Genomic DNA, 25,108 nt, shown 5'->3' with positions numbered 1-25,108 from the left:
ATAAAGGCAGAGAATGAATTCCCTTCATGACTTACTGATGTTAAGTGAGCTCAGAGGCTTTTCATTAGCCTGCACTCTTGTTAATGGTTAAATACTGGTGCTGAATTCAGTGTTGCTCAGGAACATTAATAACCATTCATGTCAGGCTCTGGTCAAGGGGCTTTTTTAAAAGGACACAGTTTGACCTAAAACACATAGCCAGAGCTGTACACCAGACTAACAGGTAGGAAATAGAAACCTAATTGTACATATTGTGACAGGTGCTCAGGAGGCCGTGTCAATGGCCTGGCAGTCAATTCAATAAAGTCATTCACATGGGTTGTTGCATCTGCTCCTGGTTATTGCTATGGTTTCACTAATGTTATTACTATTAATACTATAGCGCTGCTATTTTCATTTGAAATAATTGCAAGATTGTTTGAACAACACTGGAGTATAATTACAGGAATTAGAGGTGAACCTGTCATTTCATTAAATTAAAGAATATCCCAGATGTTTTGTTAAATTCAGACTATGAAGGCAGAGGCTTCTGAGAAGAGCTGAGAGAGAACCATCAGACCATTCCAATGTGGACAGAGTTTTTCTTTTCTGTTTGGCCTACTTAATTTTCTTTACTTTTCTAAGAATACTTAGGTGAGCCTCAGTCCTACAGCTTATAGTAGTCATACTTGTCTGGGCCTAAGAGTACCTTCAGCCTGAAATAACCTACCATTGACAAAAAAGCTGAACATGTATGGTCTTTAAACATGCATTGGTTAAAAATTTGAAATCACATTCTGCACTACTCAGGGATTATAAGGATAAAAGGATTGTTGTATCAACAGACAGTTCTCCAAAATCCAAATAAAGGAACTAGACCAGGGGTCCCTAACTCCGGTCCTAGAGGGCCCCAGTGGCTTCAGGTTTTCATTCTAACCCTTTTTTTAATTGGTGACCAGTTTTTGCTGTTAATGAACTTCTTTTGAATTAACTTTAATTGACTTGTTTATTGAAGATTTGTTCCCCTGAATTTCTTCATTGTTCTTCTGAATTGCTTCATTTCTTTCCTTAAATGGCACCCAAACAGAAATGAAACGTGAAGTTAGTGAATCAACAGAAGACCAACTAAGTCAGGGCCTCAAACTCCAACCAATTTCGCTCCAATGAGTTTCTTAATTAAGCATTGACTCTTGTTGCTAATTAAACCCGTTCTTTAATTCCATGGCTTGTTGCTGCTCTCATTGTGCCATAGCATACATTTCTGACATTTCTAAATTTTTCTGTTACAGTGTTTTGAGGACCTGAGCAGAGCAGCATTCCTGAGAGCTTCACCTTTCTTTATTTTCAGATATTGTATGATCGTCTCATGTTTTGGTTCATTTTGTATCTCATTATTGTTTGGCTGCTAAATAAGGAAAAAGAAACAATGAAGGGGTCTGGGTCTTCAAGAGCAAGTCAATTAAAATGAATTCAAAAGAGGTTAATTAGCTTCAAAAACAGGTCACTATTTAAGAAAAGGGTTAGAATCAAAACCTGCTGCCAATGGGGCCCTCTAGGACTGGAGTTGGGGACCCCTGAACTAGACTCATGTGGGATTTATTGACACTGGGCAAAAAGCCATGGAGAGTAAGACTGTGTGTCATGGATGGCGGACTCATGTAGGTAGTATTGTAAATCCAAACCAAGCATTATGCAACTGCTGCTTCAGGGTGGTAAAGGTTTGCAGTGGTTGTGGGGTAGACTGTACTTGGTATACCAGCATTTCCTACAAATGCTATATTGGAGATAGACCAACAAATGCACCAGGCAAAGAAGCCATTATGTAGGCATTTTCAGCAAAGTAGTTAAGAATGTCCCAGTGTAGAAAAGAACCCAGTCAGGACAAAAAGTCTACAACAGGTTGGGAGGAGAACTGTCCGAGGTGCTAAAAGTCTGAAGCTGGTACAGGATTAACATTTATCATAACACTAGGACAAGAGACAGGACAATATTGAGGGCAGCAGTTACCAATTTTATGGTAAATACCTTGTAGTGATACAAGGTGAACAAATGTAAGAGTAGAGAGAGTGAGAATTATCTCTCTATTATATAAAAAAATCCAGGGACGAGATGGGACAAGACTTTTTAGCCTGGGACGAGACAGGACTTTTTCAGAGAGATACTTTTGTGTCCCGTGAGACGAGATTTTGTGCCAAGAGATTTAACCACACCCGGGGCTGGAAATAAAAGACAAAGAGTAGATGGCAAAGTAGAATGTTGTGAAGAGGTACAAAAACGTTGGCACGACACACATGCAGAGCAAGTTAGAGATAATGAAAGTACTAAAATTCGATAGTCTCAAAAAATGATAGTAAAGATCGAAGTAGCGCAAACAAATGGAAATTATTACTCAGTGAAATAATGGAACAGTGAAAAGAGATCAAATATATTGTTTGGATTTAAACTTTAATTCTGAGACTTGTAGATTGTCTAATTTGTGTTGCCATCAGGGAAAAGTAGTGTTTCTTCCCAATGAAGATGCGTATTCGTGAGAATTAAAAGATTTGTTGTTTGGTGAAAGTGGAATCCAGATATGTGAGCGGCAGTGACGTGAAGTGACTGGCGTGCAAAATGAGCAGGGGGCGAAGTCCCCTAGTTATTATTATTATTATTATTATTATAGCAGTGGGAGACAATAAGAGACTTATTAGAAGTCCTCCAGACCATAAGACGATTTCAAGAAATATCTGTTTTACGTACAGACCTTATCTGAGTATAGGAGAGAGCCGCTTCTGTGCCAGTTAAAGTAGCAGGGAGAGGAAGGAGTGCATAGGGTTGTCTCTAAGGAAGTGGACCATTGGGATTCTTGAAAGTAACTGTACATTGCCCCTACAAGTTACAATTACAATTTATGTCACACCCTCTTCCTCACTAGCTACTTGTGATTGAAATTGATAGGTAAGTTAGTGAAAATGTTTGACTGTTAGAAAGTAGAGGGTTTGGAATCTGAGGTGGAGGTGGAATCTTTGGAATCTTTGGCTACAGAGATGATGAAGATGGCATACACCACAATGTGTAGCCGGGGCCTTGCCTGTTTATTCAGGCTTAGAGAGACAGCAGATATTCATTATTATTTTTTCCTCACCTTGCATTATGTGTATTCCATCAATTCACTTTTCATACTTTTTTATTTTAACTTTTTATTCGTTGCCCCTGTGTTATTATTTTGAGTTTGGGAATTCATCAGTGGGTGCTCCTGTCATCCACACCTGATAGAAGCCGACACCAAGTAGACCTGCCACAAATCCTGATTTGATAGGTAGAAAAAGCTCCTTGACATTTTATTCCTTGTTAAGACAGTTTCCAGAAAGCCTAGAGGCATCTGGACATTGTGTTATCCAAACTTCTATTAGTGTGCTGCATGACAAATTATCTGGATTGAATTATTGTCAATGTTATCTCCATATTTGAGTCCAATGGTCATTAGGTAGCAACAGGATTCACATTGAGGTGTACCTGACACCAGCCAAAGGAAGTGCTGGCTGAATGACACCAGATCAAATATAGCCGATGATAGTAGACATGGTTATGGAGTTCCATCCGTGCAAGCTCTTCTATGGCTTGATTTACGTAGAGAGAGAGAGAGTGAGTGACAAGACACTGTGATATGGTGTTCCCTGATCCATCATTCCATTCATACTGCTGTTATGTATATACTGTAATTATACTCAAGGGTTAGGGACACCTATCATGTTTTCCCAACATATGCTACAGTACGATGGCCCAATCATCCAGCCTTAAAAAGACCAAAGGTTTGACTTCGATCAAACTTATGTAACAATTCATATGACAGACAAATGTCTTGTTCAAGAATTCTTTGTGTGCTTTATTGTCAGTGCAAGTCCCTGGATGGATGTCATATTTTAGGGGCATTACTGTGTAATGAACATGCTAGGTTTTTGCAGTTTGCTGATATGCTACGACGAGTTTTCCCTTCTGCATGCGTGACTTACTTGAAAAATAATGTGTACCAAATCTCAACTAAATCAGTCCACTGGGAGCCAAGGTGTTTCATGTAGACAGACAGACAGAAAGATATGATGACTACAGTAGGTGCTATTCCCATATTAAGTAAGAGGCCAACAAACAGACAGACTATGGCAGACATGTCTTCAGTTTTTATTTCTGCTATGTTTTTGCTATGTTTTCCTTGACCCTGACAATAATGAAAAGCTGCTAAGATTCTTTTACAGAACTTCAATAAAATACAGCTAGCTAACTTGGAGCTTAAAAGCTGTCTAGACTGTCTGTGGCCAAGCTTATTGTCGTCTGGTGTCCACAAGAGGGTAGGACTGTCCGAATAACAAAGGCAGCAAGAAGCACAAAGAAAGAGTGATGTGAGGGTTGGAATGTCCAATGAACAAAGGCAAAAAAACACACAGTGATCGAAACACATAGACTATAATGCGGCCATTTTAATAAATGGGTGTTTTGCTATGCTGGTACACAATGGTTTACATAACATGGTACATGGAGTTATATTAAGGTTAGACCATTACAGGGAAAGTTGACAGAGTAACATAAATAAAAAATTAATAGAGCTAATTTATGTCACATAAGCATAACATTCTCATTAGATGAAAGAAAAAGGACATACATATTGTGAATCTGAGTGAAGAGGTTTTCCTGTGGCATTTTCATTCCTTTTTTTACTATCTAATACTCCTTGTTTAAGATTAGGCAGGTTTATAATGTTACATTATACTTATTTAGCTTGGCATGACTAAATCAGTTTTACATAAAGTTTATATTGTCCTTGACTTTGGTATCTCTTCTCCCCAGACATATTTTGACCAATAGCATACCCTGCCTAGTACATACCACTCGATGATGTGGCTCACATGCCAGTTCTAGTACCCGGCTGTTAACAGTAGACTTTCATATAGTTGACAGTTTCCTACAGTAAGTGCCATGCTCTACTCACTGGACTCAACAGTTCATACAGTGTGTGTCTATACACCCTGTATTCACTCAATTTGATCTTGCCTACTACATTTGTTGCAGCCATTTGGAGTGTACGTTCTGTTCACTTATAGTCAATTACAGCTTTTCAAATGGCACAAAACTCATTTTCATTTTTTTACTTACAATTCTTTCAAATAACTGAATTCCTTAATTTTTTGTTTTTTTCAAAAAGATGTCTCCAAAAACATTTTACACTCACCAATTGCAATTCCAAGGAGTGCATTTGGGCCAATGAGTCCAAAGATATTTTTTCCCAGGGGAACCTAAAATGAAAAAGATAATATTAAATCTTTTGTCAAGCACATTGGCCCTTTGAGGGCTAGACTGATATTATTTCACTCTCATGTAATATTTATTTGTTTTCTGAACAAATGAAAGACCTTCTGAATGTAACTGTTTAAACAAGGGCATGTGGGATACTACAGCCTATCCTGGCAGAAACTAAAGTGGCATGAATGCATCCTAGGGTACCTTCCCTTACATCAGTCATTGACACTTCACATCAAATGTTTCGAACAAAACACATCAATGCTTTATTACACCCAAATGTCATGAGTTCATTTGTGATATTTGGCTCACGGTACACTTATGAGCTCTGTACACTACTTCTCTTACCCCACAGCCTTTAGGGAAACTTCAGAAATCACTATGAGATCAATAAACTGACAAACACAGCAATGTTAAATGGAGCAGGAATTCCAGCTACAGAAATTACATTTACTTATTTGTCTGATGCCTATCCAAGGCGACTTACAACATTTATGATACGATTAGTTACATTTCATTTGTATATTTCTAGTTGGAGCAGATGCAGGTCACGTGTCTTGCTCAAGGTCTCACTGTGTCAGTAGCAGGATTAGAATCCACAATCTCAGGGTTTGCAGTCCACAGACATAACCACTACACCACACTGCCTCTTAATTTATATGGAAAGCTTTCTTTCTTTGCACACATTGGATGTTGTTTTGTGATCTGTTTTATGTTTGTGCTCTTGTTGCATGTAATGTTTTCTGGTAATTTAGTTGTACTGTGTTTGGGGTGGTGCAGCGGTTAAAGCTGCTTCCTCACAGATTCAAATCCTGCCCTTTAGTTGTTACCCAAATGCCATCTGCCCGATCGCCCTGTGATGGACAGGCACCCTGCCCCAAGCTGCTTGCTGCCTTATGCTCGGTGATGTCTGCATAGCTTGTGTGAAACCCCCTGTCACCCAGAATTGAGCTAAACTGATTACTTTGTTTAGTTTGTTTTATACTGTTGCACTTAACTCATAAACAGAACTGTGCCATATAAGAACACTAACTCAAATTCAGTTTGTTTAAGAAATATGAAGATGGACTTCAGGATTTTTTTTTTTTTTTACTTTTTGATACTTTGACCTTTCCCTTTAACATCTGACCCCCTTTTTTAGTGAAAAGCACAAAATGTTATATGTGTTTTGGTATTTATTTTGTTAGCCCTTCTGGTGTAAATTTTTTAGATGAGCTGACATCCACAGCCCTTCTGTTTATACTGTAGACTTATGATTTTTCCAGAGTTACCATTGACAGAAAAAAGTTTTAAAGCCATCCAATATTTGATATGTTCAGATGTTCAAGTTGTGATCTTATCTGAGGGTGGCATGGTGGCGCAGTGGGTAGTGCTGCTGCCTCATAGTTAGGAGACCTGGGTTCGCTTCCCGGGTCCTCCCTACATGGAGTGTGCATGTACTCCCCGTGTCTGCACGGGTTTTCTCCCACAGTCCAAAGACATGCAGGTTAGTTGCATTGGTGATCCTAAATTGTCCCTAGTTTATGCACACCCTGCCTGGGGTTTGTTTCCTGCCTTGTGCCCTGTGTTGGCTGAGATTGGCTCCAGCAGACCCCCGTGACCCTGTAGTTAGGATATAGCGGGTTGGATAATGGATAGATCTTATCTGATCTGGCAGTTTACCATTTCAAATTAGCCCACTTAAAGAACCTCCGTTTTTATTAATGATTTTGCTGAAATTAATATAGAAATGTATATTTTAAAGGTTTTTCAAAGTTCTTCTTTTTCTTTATATGCTGCCTTTTGTAGTGATCTATATCACAGTCACTAACACTAGTGTTGAAGGGTTGCGATGTGTTACATGTTGATTAGTTAAAAATTTCACGGTACTCTGTTCACATGACAATAATGACCCCATAAATGCTGAGCCTTTTTCCTTCTTGCACCTCTCAGTTCATTTATGACTCTGAACTGGCCAGTATAAGTGAGGGTGTGTGTGTGTGCTCGCCCTTTGGTGGACTGGCTCCTAGTCCAGGGTTGGTTCCCATCTTGAGCCCAGTGCTCTCCTAACTGACTCCAGCTATCTGTGCCCCGAAACTGTAAAAAATGTATAGGACAATATGAAAACATCCTGAGGACAAGTGGGCATATTTATTTAAATGCCAGCGTGTTCAGCACCATGTCTTCTTCAGTAAGGCTGTTTACTACAATACACTTCCAAAGAGTGTTTGAGTGGCTACCTTTGCATGCAAAGCTGTTTTCAGGATGACGTTGGTATTTATTAAGACTGGCACACTTCTTTACAGCCCTACACATTTCTCTAAGTCTAACAGGAGGTGGTGTTCAGCTCAGTAATTTTTACATTAATGAAGGCAGAGTTTTGACTTTTTAAATCTGCAATAAATACATTAGTAGCTCCAGAGTCCTGGGTTCAGATCTTAGGCTGGTCACCTGCTGTGTGGAGTTTGCATTTTCTCCTTATGTTAGTGTAGGTTTTCCTCCCACATACTGGAGATTAGGTTAGGTGATGGGCAGTGCTTGCTGCAGTACGACACTTTTATTGAATATACCGGCATGCTTCACACATATCAAATTTCCTAAACAACTTGTTGATCATTCTATCATGCTGGTTATAATGGCAGTGTGATGGATGACATTAAACTGACCCAGTGAGAACGAGTGTGGTTTTGCATTTAAACATGTTTTGCCAATAATTGACACCCCATCTTACTTTCATTCTCACGTTACACCCAAATGCTGCCAGGAGAGGGTCCATCTCCTTAAAGTGGATAAGTAGGTTAGAAGATTAATGTTACATGCGGAGCTACACTTTGAAACTGCAAGTGATAACGTACAGGGAGGTTCAGCATGGCAGATTTGCACCCATTTCAAGTGTCCATTTGGGCAGCCTCCTGTACTCAAGTTCTTTTCCATTCTCAGATAACTTTTACTCATCTCCATGCAGTCTACTTACAAGGATGAGGCCGATACCCAAGAACAGCATCCCGATCACAGCACAAATCCACCTGTAAAAGAAAAATAAAAGCCATAAACATTGTGCACTAAGCACCCAACGTGAGTTTATATATTCATCACAAACACAAAGCATCAAAGGCATTTAATCCTATTTTTTGAGCCTGCTTATTCTAAATTCAAGGTGTAAGGGTGCTGGAACTTATCCCCATGTTGTATAAGAATGTCTCTCCCAAAGAAAAGAGCACTTTGTTGTATCTTCTTGTTTTTCAGTGGCAGGGGAAAATACAGACCAGAAACTGATATTTATAATGAGGCAAATGGAGAACTGTAATTAAGAAAATACCCTAAATAGGAATCTCAGATTCTTTGCAATAAAAAAGTATTACTTTAATGTGACAAAATCTTTCTCTTTTATTCCTTGGGCAAAGCACATAAATCATATTCGCCACTCCCTCACTCCCCACACCACTGCTATCCTTGCTCATAGCCTTGTCACTTCTCATCTGGATTATTGCAATTTCCTTTTCTGTGGTCTGTCTCGCAAATCTCTTTATAAGCTTCAACTGGTCCAGAATTCAGCTGCCCGCATTATTACTAGAACCCCCTCTATTCACCATATCACTCCTGTTTTTCAGCAGCTTCACTGGCTTCCAGTTCAGTTCCGAATTCATTTCAAAATTCTCCTACTAACTTTTAATGCTGTCCACAACCTTGCCCCTCCATATCTGTCTGACCGCCTCCATTATGCCGTACCCTCCCGTACCCTTAGATCCTCTTCCTCCATCCACTTGACTGTCCCCTTTGTCCATCTTACCACTATGGGGAGCAGAGCATTCACTTGCTCTGCTCCCCAGCTTTGGAACTCACTACCATCTTAGCTTAGAAATATTGAATCATTTTCACTTTTCAAATCTAAACTTAAAACTCATTTGTTTAAGAATGCTTTTTCTCTTTGATTACAATGCTCTATCTGATTTTAACTTTTGTATTTTACTTTGTTTATAACCTGTGTTTTATCTATTGTTCAGTGTCCTTGAGTGTTTAGAAAGGTGCCTACAAATATATAAAATGTATTATTAATATTATTATTATTAATGAGTGCTCACTCACTCATTTTCTGCACTCAAATTCAACTCCACCTACACTACACTACCTGTCAAAAGTTTTAGAATACCACAGTTTTTCTTCAGATTTAATCTGTTGAAATGCAGTGAAAAGCCTAAAATGGAGAAAAGGTAAGCAGTAAACTGACAGAGGTTTAAATTTAAAGTTTAGGTTAACAAAAACTGGAAAAAAAGGAAATATCAGAATATTACAAATGGGCTGCCTTCAGGTAACGACTAAGACAGCGGGTCTCAAACTTTGGTATTTCGCGCCCCCCCTTTCCTACCTGGAATAATTCTGCGCCCCCTGCATAATATAAGATAGATGAGAATAACCCATGATACAACTAACAAAGGTATGATACTCGTGCAGTGTCGCGGTATCCTATCATTTTTACTTCCATAAGATTTGCATGTGTTCGGCTAACTTTGATGAAATATTTGCAATTTATTTTTTTAAAGTGCTTTAATAACTGTTAAAATGCCTTGTGTAGTTTTTGTTAGTAATTCTAATCCCAAAAACGAATAAATTATTTGTTTTTATTTAACTATTTTTTATGTAAAGAAACAATTAAATATGTTTTAATTTTTAATAATCTCATAAACGAGGACACCGATGAAGTCAATCTGCATGAGACAAACGTATTTTCGTCCGACAAATATTATACCACTGTTAGTTGTATCATGAAAACAACCCAATACGCAGTAAATTATTTAACTCAATTTGGCAATATTGGCTACGCTGCCAATGTGGTGCATTTTCACCGCATTATCACCTGATCTACTGTTACCCGAATGTTTGTGACAGATACCGATAAGTCTCGAACTTTCTGGATTGAAAATATGCGACTATAAAAGCAGCAGCAGTGGCGCCGCTTGTCAGTTAGTCATTAGATCTATGCCTTAGAAATGTTTTATTTTAATTTTAGTTATAATGCATTCATTGTGATTATATGCTTGCAAATTTAAATTTAAAATAAAAATGTAAAAAATTAATTTTGATGTCTTCTTCATTTATTCGACGCCCCCCTTGTACAGCTTCAGTGCCCTCCCAGGGGGGCGCACCCCACAGTTTGAGAACTGCTGGACTAAGAGGTTACAAGCTACTGATGTTCTGCAGCAGTTAAAGTAAATTAAGCCTTGGAAGTTAAAGCAATCAGTTTGCACAGGTGTCCCAACTTCTGTTGATTCCCTTAAAGCAGAGTTAGAAGAGAGTGTGTCACTACACCCTCTGAAGTACTGCTAGGATAATATTCCAGTGTAATGTCATGAACATAGGCCTTTCATTTAGAGAAATTGCAAAATCAGGCAATTGGAAACTGGAAGAAACTCTGATAGGAAGAGATCTGTCAGACTCAAAGTCATAACCCAATCAGAAGACAAGTTTCTGAGGGTCACCAGCTTGCGTGATAGGCACCTCTCAGCAAAACAACTTCAAACACAGCTTAACAAAGGTAGAAAAAAGTAAGTCTTAGTTTCCACTTTGACGAGGAGACTTTGTCCAGTCTGCAGTAGTCCACAGCTGGTATTTCAAGGCCCTATTTGGTCCTTTGAGGAATATCTTTCTTACTGCACAAATCTGTAATTTCTCTAAATGAAAGGCCTACACTTCTAAGGGTTATAATACTCTGCCTCATTTCATTTGTTAATTGCTGTTTTCTTGTCATTATCACTGGAATATTGTCCAAGTAGCACATCAGTGGGTGTAGTAACACACTCTCTTCCAACTCTGCTTTAAGATACACAGAGTTATTTTTTAAGAATCAACAGAAGTTTGGACACCTGTACAAATTGTTTGCTTCAACTTGCAAGGCTTAATTTACTTTGACTGCTGCAGAACTTCTGTAGGTTGTAACCTATTAGTTGTTCCCTGAAGAAGGCCCATTTGTAATATTCTTATATATCCTTTTTAGGTTTTTGCTAAACTAAACTTTAAATTTAAACCTCTGGGACTTTACTCTTTACCTTTTCACTTTTTTAAGTCATTTATTTCATTTCAACTGGTTAAAGTTGAAGAAAAACTGAAAAAACGGAGGTGTCCTAAAACTTTTGATGGGTAGTGTATGCAGTACCTCCATGCAGGGCCATCTTAACACATGGGCATGCTGGGCAGTTGCCCGGGGGCCCCACGAGCATAGGGGCCCCATGCTAATCTATGTATTTTGTGACTTGCTGTCAATAAATACATACTATACTATACTAAACTACAAATATCTGTTATTGTGTTACAAGTGGACATTGGCATTTGCCTCTGATTTAGTATCACAGTTACCTCTGCAATCTGACGTTTATGGATGTGCACGGATCTCACGCATTACATAATGTAAAAAGGTAAAGGTTACCATCACTTCAACTCAATTCTCTGCAAAGAAATTTTGCAAATGTTTGTGTTGAACACTTGAATAATAATAAGTAATCCATTGTAATGTCATATTGTGCCATCTCCATCTGTATGGTTTACCAATTGAGTATCATTTATATTTTGAAATTTGTGTGTTTTTCAAGGCTCATGTTATATTGTTCAAACATTTGTGTTGTTTATTCTTTGCTGTACAGCATGTTTTTTAATGTTTAAACACTAATTTTGTTGGAAGTACCAATATAATAAATATATGTTTTATTTTATTAACCATTTTCATTTTTATTCCTGTGACTGATTGTGTAGGTAGGGGTCTCAGTGCACTGCCTTGATTGGGGGCCTATAATGCTGTTAAGACAGCCCTGCCTCCATTCCCTTGTCCTGTACCCAGTTGGTGCCACTACCCCGACAAGGAAATCTGCCAGTGTGTAAAGATACATCACCATTCTCACAATTTAGGTTGCTCATTTTCCTGAACTATTTAAACTGTGCAAAGATTACCTTCCAAGTTTATTTGCAAGGAAGCCAAACATGTTGATGGAAAATAGATATGCTAAACTGGTTGGAAGAAATGCCACACCTGAAAAACAAGCAGACAATGAAAATGTACAGCAGGCATGAACAATGAAAAATAATTCAAGTACAAAAAAAAGAAAAGAAAAAATGTAACACAAACGGGGAAACCCACTAATTGGTGTCTTTGGATACACATCATTACCTAGCTGCCAGTTTGGGGCACACATAGTCTGCATCATCCAAATGGGCAGAGTCACCTCCAACATTGCAATTCCCATATTTCCAAAACAGAGAGACCCTGCAAAGACAGAGAGAGAGAGAGAGAGATAGACAGGGGTACAAGTCTGGCACTACACGAGATCAGTGGTAGCACAATCAGCCTTCCTGTATCTTAACCCTAAGGCTGCTTCCGATGGAATTATATTATATCCAAAACAAGGAGCCTCATGAACTGTTTTCCTCATCATGTCAGACTTGGGCCATCACACTAGCATTTCATAAAAACACTAGCATTCCAAGCATGTTGGCTTTTATCTAGTAAATCTGGCCAGGTGCTAATTACTTTGAAACATTACATTTTGTTAATATTCTGACTTCTGGCAAATACAAAAAAACAAGTGAATCAGGCATTGCCTACATTCTCCATGCTTTAAGCTCCACAGCATCTTCAGGCACTGGTCAGATCTAAACTACCGTACACTAATCACAGTAAATCCTGTGGATTCACTTATGAGTTATTACAAAAATGGAACCCATTTTGTGACGCTCACAACTCTTTGTGGTCATGCACAGCACAAAAAAAAAATAATAATCTGAGAAGCAAATGTGCAGTAACAAAGCATGAGATTAAACAATAACAGGCCTGTGATGCCCTTAGGCGCCCGGGTGTGCATGTGTGCATACACTGAATGGATCAATGTGGGTAAGCCATTGAACTCCATTCATAATTTCAATAGTTCCCCAAGGACAAGAAACCTCCAGTAAGTGTAGGTCATAAAGTCACATTGATTAAATTCCTGACCTTTGTACACACTGCCATCACTACTATTGATTGGCTAGCTTAGTGATGTCCTCAGATTGGCTCTGGTGTGGAACGCATATAAGTTCTTTCAATTTGACTAGAGAGACAGTAAAAGTCATTTCTATAGGTGAAGGATCTTTACTAAGCATAAAGGAGCAAGATAGGAGGGCCAACACATCCACCCAGCTGGTTTTCCCTCCACCAAGTTGGCACCTAGATGGAACCTAACCACATTTTTCTGATAGGATCAATACTTCAGTATTTGCGGTTTTTCAGGAACATAGCCCTGCAGAGAATGAGAATTGACTATACAGCTGGTGGCATGGACAAGATTGGTTACTTCCAAGATCTTAATGCTTTCAGTAGAGCATTACCTGGGGAATCATACTACAGTGGTGTGCCTGAAAGGGATTCATAAAGACAACCACATGTGCTGTAACTTTCCTGACTGTCACTGGACAATAATCTGTAAAAACTTAAATGGTCAAGAAAATCTGTTACCTTCTAGCAGGCCTCAATCTCAGCAAGCCGGAATCAATTATTCTTATTCAGATCATCCTACCAACTCTACCAGATAATGAAAATTTCTTTTTGCTTGTCCATACTGGTGATTTACTGGACTTCTTCTCTTTGGGTTTAAATGTTCCCAGTCAATATCATATAGTTTTCTAAACTAAAAGATCTTCATTCATTACTTTGTGCTCTCCCAGTCTTGAGTATAGTACAGTGAAACTCTTACTTACATGTGTTAATTAACTTGAAACACATTGCCACTCTCTGGTGCCTTGGTTAGTGAGAATAATGGCCTTACCTTGAAACTTCGGCCTTCATTACCTGAAACATCTCAGAACACAGTTTACTGTACAATATTATCTAACATTAGGAGACATATGAAGTGCCACTCAAATGATGATGACACTTAAATGTTTATATCAATAAGAGAGACAGAAGAAATGGAGTAGCTTGCACTGCCACTGAGCTATTTGTCCACAGACATCTAGAAGTTCCTCCTTAATGAACCATCTTTGTCTACTGCTCATAGTTGCATGACAGTAGATGCCTAAAGTATTCAGTCATGGTCTCAAGATCGATGTTCATTCCAAACAGTTACCTCCTCTTAGGTCTGAGAAATGGTAACAGCATCACCTGTACAAAACATGCTAATGAATATTATCCAGGTCATGCCTTAAGAAAAACCATATGAAGATCAAACTGTGTGACAACACATCATCAAGAAGGGTAAAATGGAGCTGTTTCATAATGGTGTAATCCCACCTCATGTGCCACATTAGTGAATGGAGAAATCAACGTTTAGTGAATTCTGCTTCACCATTATTCGGAGTATCAATCTGAAGATGAGGTCCCTACAAATCTTTGGGTGCCACAAGACAATGGCTTTTGTGGCTGTACTGCCATAAGATGAAAGTTGTCAAACACTAGGGCAACCAAAAAGTACCAGAAGATGCAAGCAGGGCCTAAACGAGAAATTCATCCATCCTATGAGTGGATATAAATGACATATGGAAGATAAAAAAAAAATTGTTGTCAATGTGAATCTGTAAACAAAATAATTAATTTAAATTTTAAAAAATGCTTGTGGTATCATCAATACTTTCAAAGTCTTTCACCATGTGGGATTTTGATTGTGGGTCATAAAGCCATCCATCTGGTCACTATGAATTACCCTAATAAGGTCTGTCAGGGACCGGCACCCAGAAGACCATGGGACAGATTTTGACTCAGTTAAACCCAGAACTTAAAAGTGTTCTGCATATGATGAAAGACTAATGACCAGCAGCCAAGGGAGATTAAGATGTGCCCGATGAGTAGAATGAACCACAGTTTCATTTTACTTCTCAAAGATCACATGTTAGTTTAGAGGTGCAATAATTCTATGAACATCTGATTCAGTTTAAGTAATAGTTCTGCCAGTTAATTCCCAACAAACATTCATCTCTACTGGTCAGCTGTGTGGGGATTTCATCTCATCCCTGTGTCAATTACAGTGTTAATCACATTACAGTTTAAAGATGATTTAATTTTATCTTTTTTTTTGTACTGAGGACAGTTAACTTACCCGCTGCAATGAGAATGTAGGGATCCCGCAGTAAAGTTAACAATGGTGTGCCTTTTACAGCCTGCATAGAAAGGGAGAGAGACAAAGCCACTTAGCCTGGCATGATCTGACATTTGTGTCTGTTATGGCCTGCTGCTCTTAGGTGTGCCAGCATAACCGGAAAATAATTGAAAGTTTGCAGACTTCAGCTTCAGGCTACTTCTAATCATCCTAATGTAACAGATCTACCTTAAGGACATGGCTCACAAGTCAGGCTCACCGCTCCAGAAAAAGCTTTGGTCAGATTTCTGTTAGTCTGTCCATTGCATTTTCAGCCATAATACCTTGTGAGTTGCAAAACACCAGGCATGGGAAATGGTGCCTAAAAGTCAATCTGCTAGGATAAGCTTTTGGAAGGTCTAAACTAACGATTCTCAAACTCCGTCTTGGGGACTTTTGTTGCAGCCAATTGCTCACTTAGTGAGTCATTTTATTTATAATTTATCTGATTTAATTAGCTGGTCTTATTCCTCTTTTCCTATTTTACCATGCTTTATATTAACTTCACCTGTTTGTTATCTGGCATAAATCTTGTAATCAATATTTAACCCACTTCCTATTGTCCAAATGACTTGCAATTTTGCACACTTACTCACTTCTGATGACAATACATGAATCAATAATCAGTTTCACTTCTTCTTCATCTTTTGGCTGTTCCCGTTAGGGGTCATCACAGCGGATCATCTTCTTCCATATCTTTCTGTCCTCTGCATCTTGTTCTGTTACACCCATCACCTGCATGTCCTCTCTCACCACATCCATAAACCTTCTCTTAGGCCTTCCTCTTTTCCTCTTCCCTTCCCTCCCAATATACCCAGCATCTCTCCTCTGCACATGTCCAAACCAACACAATTTCGCCTCTCTGACTTTGTCTCCCAACCGTCCAACTTGAGCTGACCCTCTAATGTACTCATTTATAATCCTATCCATCCTCGTCACACCCAGTGCAAATCTTAGCATCTTTAACTCTGCCACCTCCAGCTCAGTCTCCTCCTTTCTAGTCAGTGCCACCGTCTCCAACCCATATAACATAGCTGGTCTCACTACCGTCATGTAGACCTTCCCTTTCACTCCTGCTGATATCTGTCTGTCACATATCACTCCTGACGCTCTTCTCCACCCATTTCACCCTGCCTGCACTCTCTTTTTCACCTCTCTTCCACAACCCCCATTACTCTGTACTGTTGATCCCAAGTATTTAAACTCATCCACCTTCACCAACTCTACTCCCTGCATCCTCACCATTCCACTGACCTCCATCTCATTTACAAACATGTATTCTGTCTTGTTCCTACTGACCTTCATTCCTCTCCTCTCTAGAGCATATCTCTACCTCTCCAGGGTCTCCTCAACTTGCTCCCTACTATCGCTACAGTTTACAATGTCATCAGCAAACATCATAGTCCACAGGGACTCCTGTCTAATGTCGTCTGTCAACCTTTCCATCACCATTGCAAATAAGAAAGGGCTCAGAGCCGATCCCTGATGTAATCCCACCTCTACCTTGAATACATCTATCACTCCTACCGCAGAACTCGCCACAGTCACATTTCCCTCGTACATATCCTGTACAACTCTTACATAGTTGTCTGCCACTCCCGACTTTCTCATACAATACCATATCTCCGCTCGACACACCCTGTCATATGATTTCTCCAGGTCCACAAAGACACAATACAACTCCTTCTGGCCTTCTCTATACTTCTCCTTCAACACCCTCAGAGCAAACATTGCATCTGTGGTGCTCTTTCTTGGTATGGTATGCTGCTCACTAATTATCACCTCACTTCTTATCCTAGCTTCCACTACTCTTTCCCATAACTTCAGTCTGTGGCTCATCAATTTTATCCCCCTGTAATTACTACAGTCCTGCACATCCCCCTTATTCTTAAATATCGGCACCAGTACACTTCTCCACTCCTCAGGCATCTTCTCACTTTCCAAGATTCCATTAAACAATCTGGTTAAAAACTCCACTGCCATCTCTCCTAAACACCTCCATGCTTCCACAGGTATGTCATCTGGACCAACAGCTTTTCCATTCTTTATCTCCTTCATAGCTGTCCTTACTTCCTCCTTGGTAACCTCTTGCACGTCCTGATTCACTAACTCCACATCATCCAACCTCTTCTCTCTCTCTCTCATTCTCTTCATTCATAAGACTCTCAAAGTACTCTTTCCATCTGCTCAACACACTCTCCTCGCTTGTGAGTATGTTTCCATCTTTATCCTTTATCACCCTAACCTGCTGCACATCTTTCCCAGCTCGGTCCCTCTTTCTAGCCAATCGGTACAGGTCCTTTTCTCCCTCCTTACTGTCCAGCCTCTCATACAACTCATCATATGCCTTTTCTTTAGCCTTTGCCACCTCTCTCTTCACCATGCTCCTTATCTCCTTGTACTCTTGTCTACTTTCTGCATCTCTCTGACTATACCACTTTTTCTTTGCCATCTTCTTCCTCTGTATACTCTCCTGTATTTCCTCATTCCACCACCAGGTTTCCTTTTCCTCCTTCCTCTTTCCAGATGCCACGCCAAGCACCCTTCTTGCTGTCACCCTTACTACATCTGCTGTCGTTTCCCAGCTGTCTGGTAACACTTCACTGCCACCCAGCCTGTCTCACCTCCTCCCTAAACTCAACCTTGCAGTCTTCCTTTTTCAACTTCCACCATTTGATCCTCTGCCCTCGCTCTCTTCCTCTTCTTGATCTCCATGTCATCCTACAGACCACCATCCTATGCTGCTTAACTACACTTTCCCTTGCCACCACTTTGCAGTCTTCAATCTCCTTTAGTTTCACTAACTAATCAATTAATCCATGTTAATTAAGAGATTAAATTTTTATATGAAGAATAGTTCAACATTTCACCAATAGATGGCACTAGTAATGGATAGAACTAAAAAAAACCCAAGACTAAAAAGTTGAAAATAATATATATATAAAAAAATACTTTTTAAAAACCACGCTTATATTAAGTTAAAAAGTGTACAGGTACTAAAAAGTAAAAAACAAGTCTCATACATCACTCATAAAATAAAAGTGTGGGTGCTTTTCATCAATCAACATTCAAAAAACACTTCTTAAAATCTTAGCAAAAGCACCCACCTTTTATTTTATGAGTGATGTATGAGAGACTTGTTTTTTACTTTTTAGTAAACTTTTTAACTTAATATAAGCGTGGTTTTTAAAAAGTATATATATACATATATATATTACATCAAAGCAATTTTAATGTTTATGATACATTTAGAAATAATTCTCTTTTGGTTAAAACTTTTTAAATGCATAACTCTCTATTTTTCTATTGATTTGCATTTTTTCTGTATAGCTAATAGCATGAATTAACAATGAGCAAATACTTAAAGGTTGCAGCTACTTCAGCATTGAACCCACTAACATGCTCATTAGTAAATATTGAACTAAACAACCAGAATACCTGGAAAAGCACAATGAAGACCATGATGATGAAAATCTTAAAAAACAGGCTAAAAAAACACTAAATTAACTCCATGTAGCATATATAAATGCTTGGCAAATTCGATTAATATTTACCAACCCTAGTTTTGTCATTTCAACATTCACCTCAAAACAAATAACATATAAAATTATAGGTTGCTTAATTACACTAGTGGTCCAATGAACAACAGGAGTTGGTTGAAACAAAAATCAGAAGCTGTATGGGGACCCCCAGGCCATACTTTGAGAACCACTGGTCTAAATCACCTGGGGCCTCATGTATAAACGGTGCGTACGCACAGAAATGTTGCGTAAGAACTTTTCCACGTTCAAATCGCGATGTATAAAACCTACACTTGGCGTAAAGCCACGAACTTTTCCACGGTACCTCATGCCTTGTCGTACGCAAGTTCTCCTCTCGGTTTTGCAAACTGGCGGCACTCAGCGTCAAAGCAGTGCTACTGTTCTTGTGTGATTACTCATTATTTTCATGACGCGGCTTTATGAATACACCGAAACTAACCGCATATTGTTTATTAGTGTAATGCATCTGATTGTAATTAACTCGTAACAATATAATGGTTCAGGGAACAGCCATAGTATTCCAAATACCATAACTGCTTTAGCGTTGTTACTCTCACTTCTCCTTCTTCTTCTTCTTCTTCTTCTTCTTCTTCTTTCAGCTCCTCCCGTTAGGAGTTGCCACAGCGGATCATCTTTTTCCATATTACTCTCACTGCACGACTCGGAGTATTTATATCACTGTATCTGAGTGTGAATCACAGCAGCAGCTTATCGGAAAGAGGATTATCGGTATACAGCTTCAAGGACACGCTGTCTCAGCCACTGCAAAATGTTTTAAAGCCTTTCCTGTACGGACCTCGCGGTTCAAAACAGTTTCATCCCAAGAACTTTAAATGCACTCAATCATTTGCTCCTTGTAGAACGGTTTGTACTTATAAGTACAATCACCCCACTGTAAACTTGCACTACAGTTATAATATCTCACAACCTGAGCCACTTTATAAAGCGCGTATTTACATATGATGACGATATCATTTTTAAGGTGAAATGCAGCAAAATATGTTTGTTAAATTATACACATAAAACTTTAACTTCATTTAAATAATCTATATTCTTCACTGGGAGTGTCGTGAAGGATAGAATAATTAAACATGTACTACGAAGATATTTCAATGTTCTTTAAACGTTTTGAAGAATCGGCGCTAAGCTTACAGATGGCTTAACGTCTATTACAGAGCTGATTGTATGGCGATCGGTTACTTGGGGAAAGAAAAGCACTGACTGCAGTGACGGCTACGCCAATATATATTGAATATAAAACAGAAAGAGAAAATAACAACACAGCTAAAAACGCAGCCACAAATTTCGACAATAAATTATTTAATCGAAGTGAAACCCATGTTTAATAACGTGCTTTAACTCCTATCATCATGAAAATGACATCACGTATACATCTCAGTATTTTAGTTATTCAGAGAGCTGTAATATCACGAATGTAATGGACTCTGTGTCCAGTTGGAGGAAGAGAGCCAGTTTAAGAAGCAAGTAGTGATTCACGCACATAGAGCACATATGAGTAGAAGATCAAATACAAAACAAAGCATTTAACGTGCTACTTTAATTACGATGTGATTTGAGAAACTGGTTAATTAAACGATTTTAAGATGAAGTTTATGATGTTCTACTTTAATGACAAAATAAACTACGTGATTAAAGTGGAAATGTCGAGATTGAAGTTGACATTTCGTGCTTTTTCCCCACCGTGTGCCTTTTTTCTCTGTACCCTAATAAACTTTCATATGACACTCAGACAGTGGGCTTACAACTCTTCTTTTACGGCAACTTTGATATGTGACTTCTTTTTATTTCCGCACTGTGCGATTTTGTGAATGTGAGCTTTCAAGTTTCTCCAACACGCTATGTCACTCGATCAACTTCATTTTGTTGATTATACCACAGTTTATTTGAACAAATAGTATGTTTTTCCTTTGCCGCCACTTGGTATTCGCTGAAATTCTTATATTTCCCCCCGTGCTTTTCCCATTGTCTTTTCACAGAAGGCTGCGCTTAAGGGCGATTTATATTGATTTGCATATTCAAATAGGCGTAATTATGGGAGGATTTGTTGTTTCTGTTTTATATTCAATATATATTGGCGTGGCCGCCCCAAGAGTCCTTGCTTTTCTTTCCCCAAGTAACCGATCGACACACAATCAGCTCTGTAATAGAAGTTAAGCCATCTGAAAGCTTAGCGATTCTTCAAAACGCTTTAAAGAACATTGAAATATCTTCGTAGTACATGTTTAATTATTCTATCCTTCACGACACTCCCAGTGAAGAATATAGATTATTTAAATGAAGTTAAAGTTTTATGTGTATAATTTAACAAACATATTTTGCTGCATTTCACCTTAAAAATGATATCGTCATCATATGTAAATACGCACTTTATAAAGTGGCCCAGGTTGTGAGATATTATAACTGTAGTGCAAGTTTACAGTGGGGTGATTGTACTTATAAGTACAAACAGTTCTACAAGGTGCAATTGATTGAGTGCATTTAAAGTTCTTGGGATTAAACTGTTTCTGAACCACGATGTCCGTACAGGAAAGGCTTTAAAACATTTTGCAGTGGCTGAGACAGCGTGTCCTTGAAGCTGTATACCGATAATTCTCTTTCCGATCAGCTGCTGCTGTGATTCACACTCAGATACAGTGATATAAATACTCCGAGTCGTGCAGTGAGAGTAATATGGAAAAAGATGATCCGCTGTGGCAACTCCTAACGGGAGGAGCTGAAAGAAGAAGAAGAAGAAGAAGTGAGAGTAACAACGCTAAAGCAGTTATGGTATTTGGAATACTATGGCTGTTCCCTGGACCATTATATTGTTACGAGTTAATTACAATCAGATGCATTACACTAATAAACAATATGCGGTTAATTTCTGTGTATTTATAAAGCCGCGTCATGAAAATAATGAGTAATCACACAAGAACAGTACCATTGCTTTGACGCTGGGTGCCACCAGTTTGCAAAACCGAGCGGAGAACTTGCGTACGACAAGGCATGAGGTACCGTGGAAAAGTCTGTGGCTTTACGCCAAGTGTAGGTTTTATACATCGCGATTTGAACGTGGAAAAGTTCTTATGCAACATTTCTGTGCGTACGCACCGTTTATACATGAGGCCCCTGAGCCTCTCAAGCTTTAGGTGCAGAGGATAGAGATGTGCAGCAGTGACAGGGTGAATGTCACCCTCGCTTGCCTCATCATTAGTCAATTCATGCCTTCACTTTCTGAAATCAGTTGATAACCAGCATCGGCTTCAAGGCAGGATACAACTCACCATGGGATGTCACTCCTATGCCTTGTTGTTTCATTTCTTCTGATAGTACAGAAGTGCATTCCAAGTGGGGCAAACTGTATATCTATGACCGCTGCTGAGCAGTGGCTAGAATGACATTACGACATACGTGCGTATTTTATTTACTCCATTGATTTTCAAACACGATTGTTCCAATTCACAGCCACATCACTGGTGTATGGTGTGTAATAGCAATAGTTTTTAAGGCTGGCCTTGGCTCAGTATTGGCACCTAGCACGATCCATTTGAATAAAGATGCCAATTCAGCAATCATTTTAATGGTGGGGCAGTGCTATTTACCCATATGAGTGCCACTTCACAAACTGATGTCAATGACCAGTGAGTTAAGGATGTCCCCTGTGTCCCCATCCTTTCATTTATTTTCTAATGCAGGTTATTCAACCTTTAGGATTGTTGAGGATTGAAGCCAGACTGGGAAGCACTGGGTGCAAGGAAAGAATCAATCCTGGAGGGATGGACTAATCACAAAATTACAAATGGACACATTCTTGATGCCCTCATTGATAAAGAGCTGCATGCCCCCTAAATGAAAATCAATTGTCCTTTGTCTACCTGCATGCCTTTCTTATGTCATCGTGTAAAGCACAGCAATTGTGATAAAGTATTGCTTATTCTACAAAGAAATTCTAAAATGGCCTGGACACATATGCTGTTATCCCTAGAAAACATCATTAATAATTGGGTTAGAGTGATTTTTCAAATTAGCTGTTTTCTTTAATTAGTATCACAAATGTCTCCAATCGTGCAATCAGTCAGTCGTCCTATTTAAATGAAGAAAATCGGTCACTCTGTTGTTTGGTATCATCGTGTGTTCTACACTGAACATGGACCAGAGGAAGCAAAGGAGAGATATGTCTGAGAAAATCAGAACGTAAATTATAGACAAGCATACAAATGGCAAAGCAGCTTGATGTTCCTGTGACAACAATTGCAAATGTTATAAAGACGTTTAAGAACTATGGGACTGTTTTCAACCTCCCTGGACATGGCCGCAAGGGGAAAATTAACTCCAGAATGGGCAGAAAGATAGTGAGAATGGTAGACAAAAAGCCAAAGACATATTCCAAAGATATACAAGCTAAACTCCAAGATCATTGGGATCTCATTGCACCTTCTGTTGCTTTATGAGTGACAGCGGGCTCAATGGAAGGAGGAATCCATTGTTGGAAGAAAAACATAATAAAGCAAGATTGGAATTTTCTAAAATGTTTATTGACAAGCCACAGTGCTTGTTCTTTGGACAAATGAGAAAAAAACTGGAGCTTTTTGGCAAATTAATATTCAGCAGATGAACAAATGAAGCTTTCAAAGAAAAGAACACCATACTACTGTGTTCTTAAGGAGGCTAGTCAGTTCTTAAGGAGGCTGAAGAGTACATATATAAACCCTTGAAACATATTTTTAGGAAGTCACTGCACACTGGAGAGATTCCAAAGGACTGGAAATGGCAAATATCATCCCATTATATAAAAAGGGTGACAGGGCAAACCCAAGCAACTATAGGCCAATAAGCTTAACATGCATTACAGGAAAATTAATAGAAGGAATTATTATGGGTAAGATTGAGCAACACCTGACAAGGACAGGATTTATTCTGAACAGTCAGCATGGGTTCAGAAGAGGGAGGTCGTGTTTTACTAACACGCTGGAATTCTATGAGGAGGCAACAAAAAGATACAATCAAAGTGGAGCTTATGATATTATTTATCTGGACTTTCAGAAAGCATTTGATAAGGTGCCACATGAGAGGTTGGGCATCAAATTAAAAGAAGTGGGAGTTAAGGGTGATTTTTTTAGATGGGTGCAGAATTGGCTCAGACACAGGAAGCAGAGGGTGATGGTGCGAGGAACCAGCTAGGGCCGCTGCTATTTTTAATATATATAAATGATTTAGATAAGAATATAAGTAACAAGCTGGTTAAGTTTGTAGATGATACCAAGATAGGTGGATTAGCAGATAATTTGGAATCCGTTATATCATTAAAGAAGGACTTGGATAGCATACAGGCTTGGACAGGTTTGTGGCAGATGAAATTTAGTGTCAGTAAATGTAAAGTATTACACATAGGAAGTAAAAATATTAGGTTTGAATACACAATGGGCGGTCGGAAAATCAAGAGTACACCTTATGAGAAGGATTTAGGAGTCATAGTGGACTCTAAGCTATCGACTTCCTGACAGTGTTCAGAAGCCATTAAGAAGGCTAACAGAATGTTAGGTTATATAGCACGATGTGTGGAGTAGAAGTCCAAGGAGGTTCTGCTGAACCTTTATAATGCACTGGTGAGGCCTCATCTGGAGTACTGTGTGCAGTTTTGGTCTCTAGGCTACAAAAAGGACATAGCAGCGCTAGAAAAGGTCCAGAGAAGAGCAACTAGGCTGATTCCAGGGCTACAGGGGTTGAATTATGAGGAAAGATTAAAAGAGCTGAGCCTATACAGTTTAAGCAAAAGAAGATTAAGAGGTGAAGTGTTTAAAATTATGAAGGGAATTAGTACAGTGGATCAAGACTGTTATTTAAAAATGATCCTATTAAGAACACGGGGACACAGTTGGAAACTTGTTAATCGTAAATTTCGCACAAACATTAGGAAGTTTTTCTTTACACAAAGAACTATAGACACTTGGAATAAGCTACCAAGTAGTGTGGTAGACAGTAAGACGTTAGGGGCTTTCAAAACTCGACTTGATGTTTTTTTGGAAGAAATAAGTGGATAGGACTGGCGAGCTTTGTTGGGCTGAATGGCCTGTTCTCGTCTAGAGTGTTCTAATGTTTGAAACATGGAGGAGGCTCGGGCTGACTTGAGGGGTGACTTGAGTCTGTTCTGGAAACAATGAATGGGAGAGCTTGGCAGATAAAAAGGGAGTTGTGCCAGGCTTGTTCAAGAGTGGAAGTCACATTGACCCAATGACTGTAATAGTT

The 25,108-nt window shown here is 39.0% G+C and overlaps 1 protein-coding gene across 1 annotated transcript in view; it reads right to left on the bottom strand.

The window, feature by feature from the left end:
• Positions 1-25,108, bottom strand: part of LOC120539308 (chromaffin granule amine transporter) — a 56,409-nt gene that overhangs the window by 6,596 nt on the left and 24,705 nt on the right. Inside the window, exons 9-13 of the mRNA XM_039769247.1 lie at positions 15,282-15,342; positions 12,386-12,481; positions 12,169-12,247; positions 8,204-8,255; positions 5,183-5,246 (exon numbers count right to left, since the gene is read on the bottom strand). Coding sequence (XP_039625181.1) covers positions 5,183-5,246; positions 8,204-8,255; positions 12,169-12,247; positions 12,386-12,481; positions 15,282-15,342 — 352 coding nt within the window. The remainder of the gene's footprint in view (positions 1-5,182; positions 5,247-8,203; positions 8,256-12,168; positions 12,248-12,385; positions 12,482-15,281; positions 15,343-25,108) is intronic.

The sequence above is a fragment of the Polypterus senegalus genome, chromosome 11 (assembly GCF_016835505.1).
Source record: "Polypterus senegalus isolate Bchr_013 chromosome 11, ASM1683550v1, whole genome shotgun sequence".
NCBI classification, from domain to species: Eukaryota; Metazoa; Chordata; class Cladistia; order Polypteriformes; family Polypteridae; genus Polypterus; species Polypterus senegalus.
Note: the sequence above shows the minus strand (reverse complement) of the source record. Positions and strands in the feature narration are given on the sequence as shown.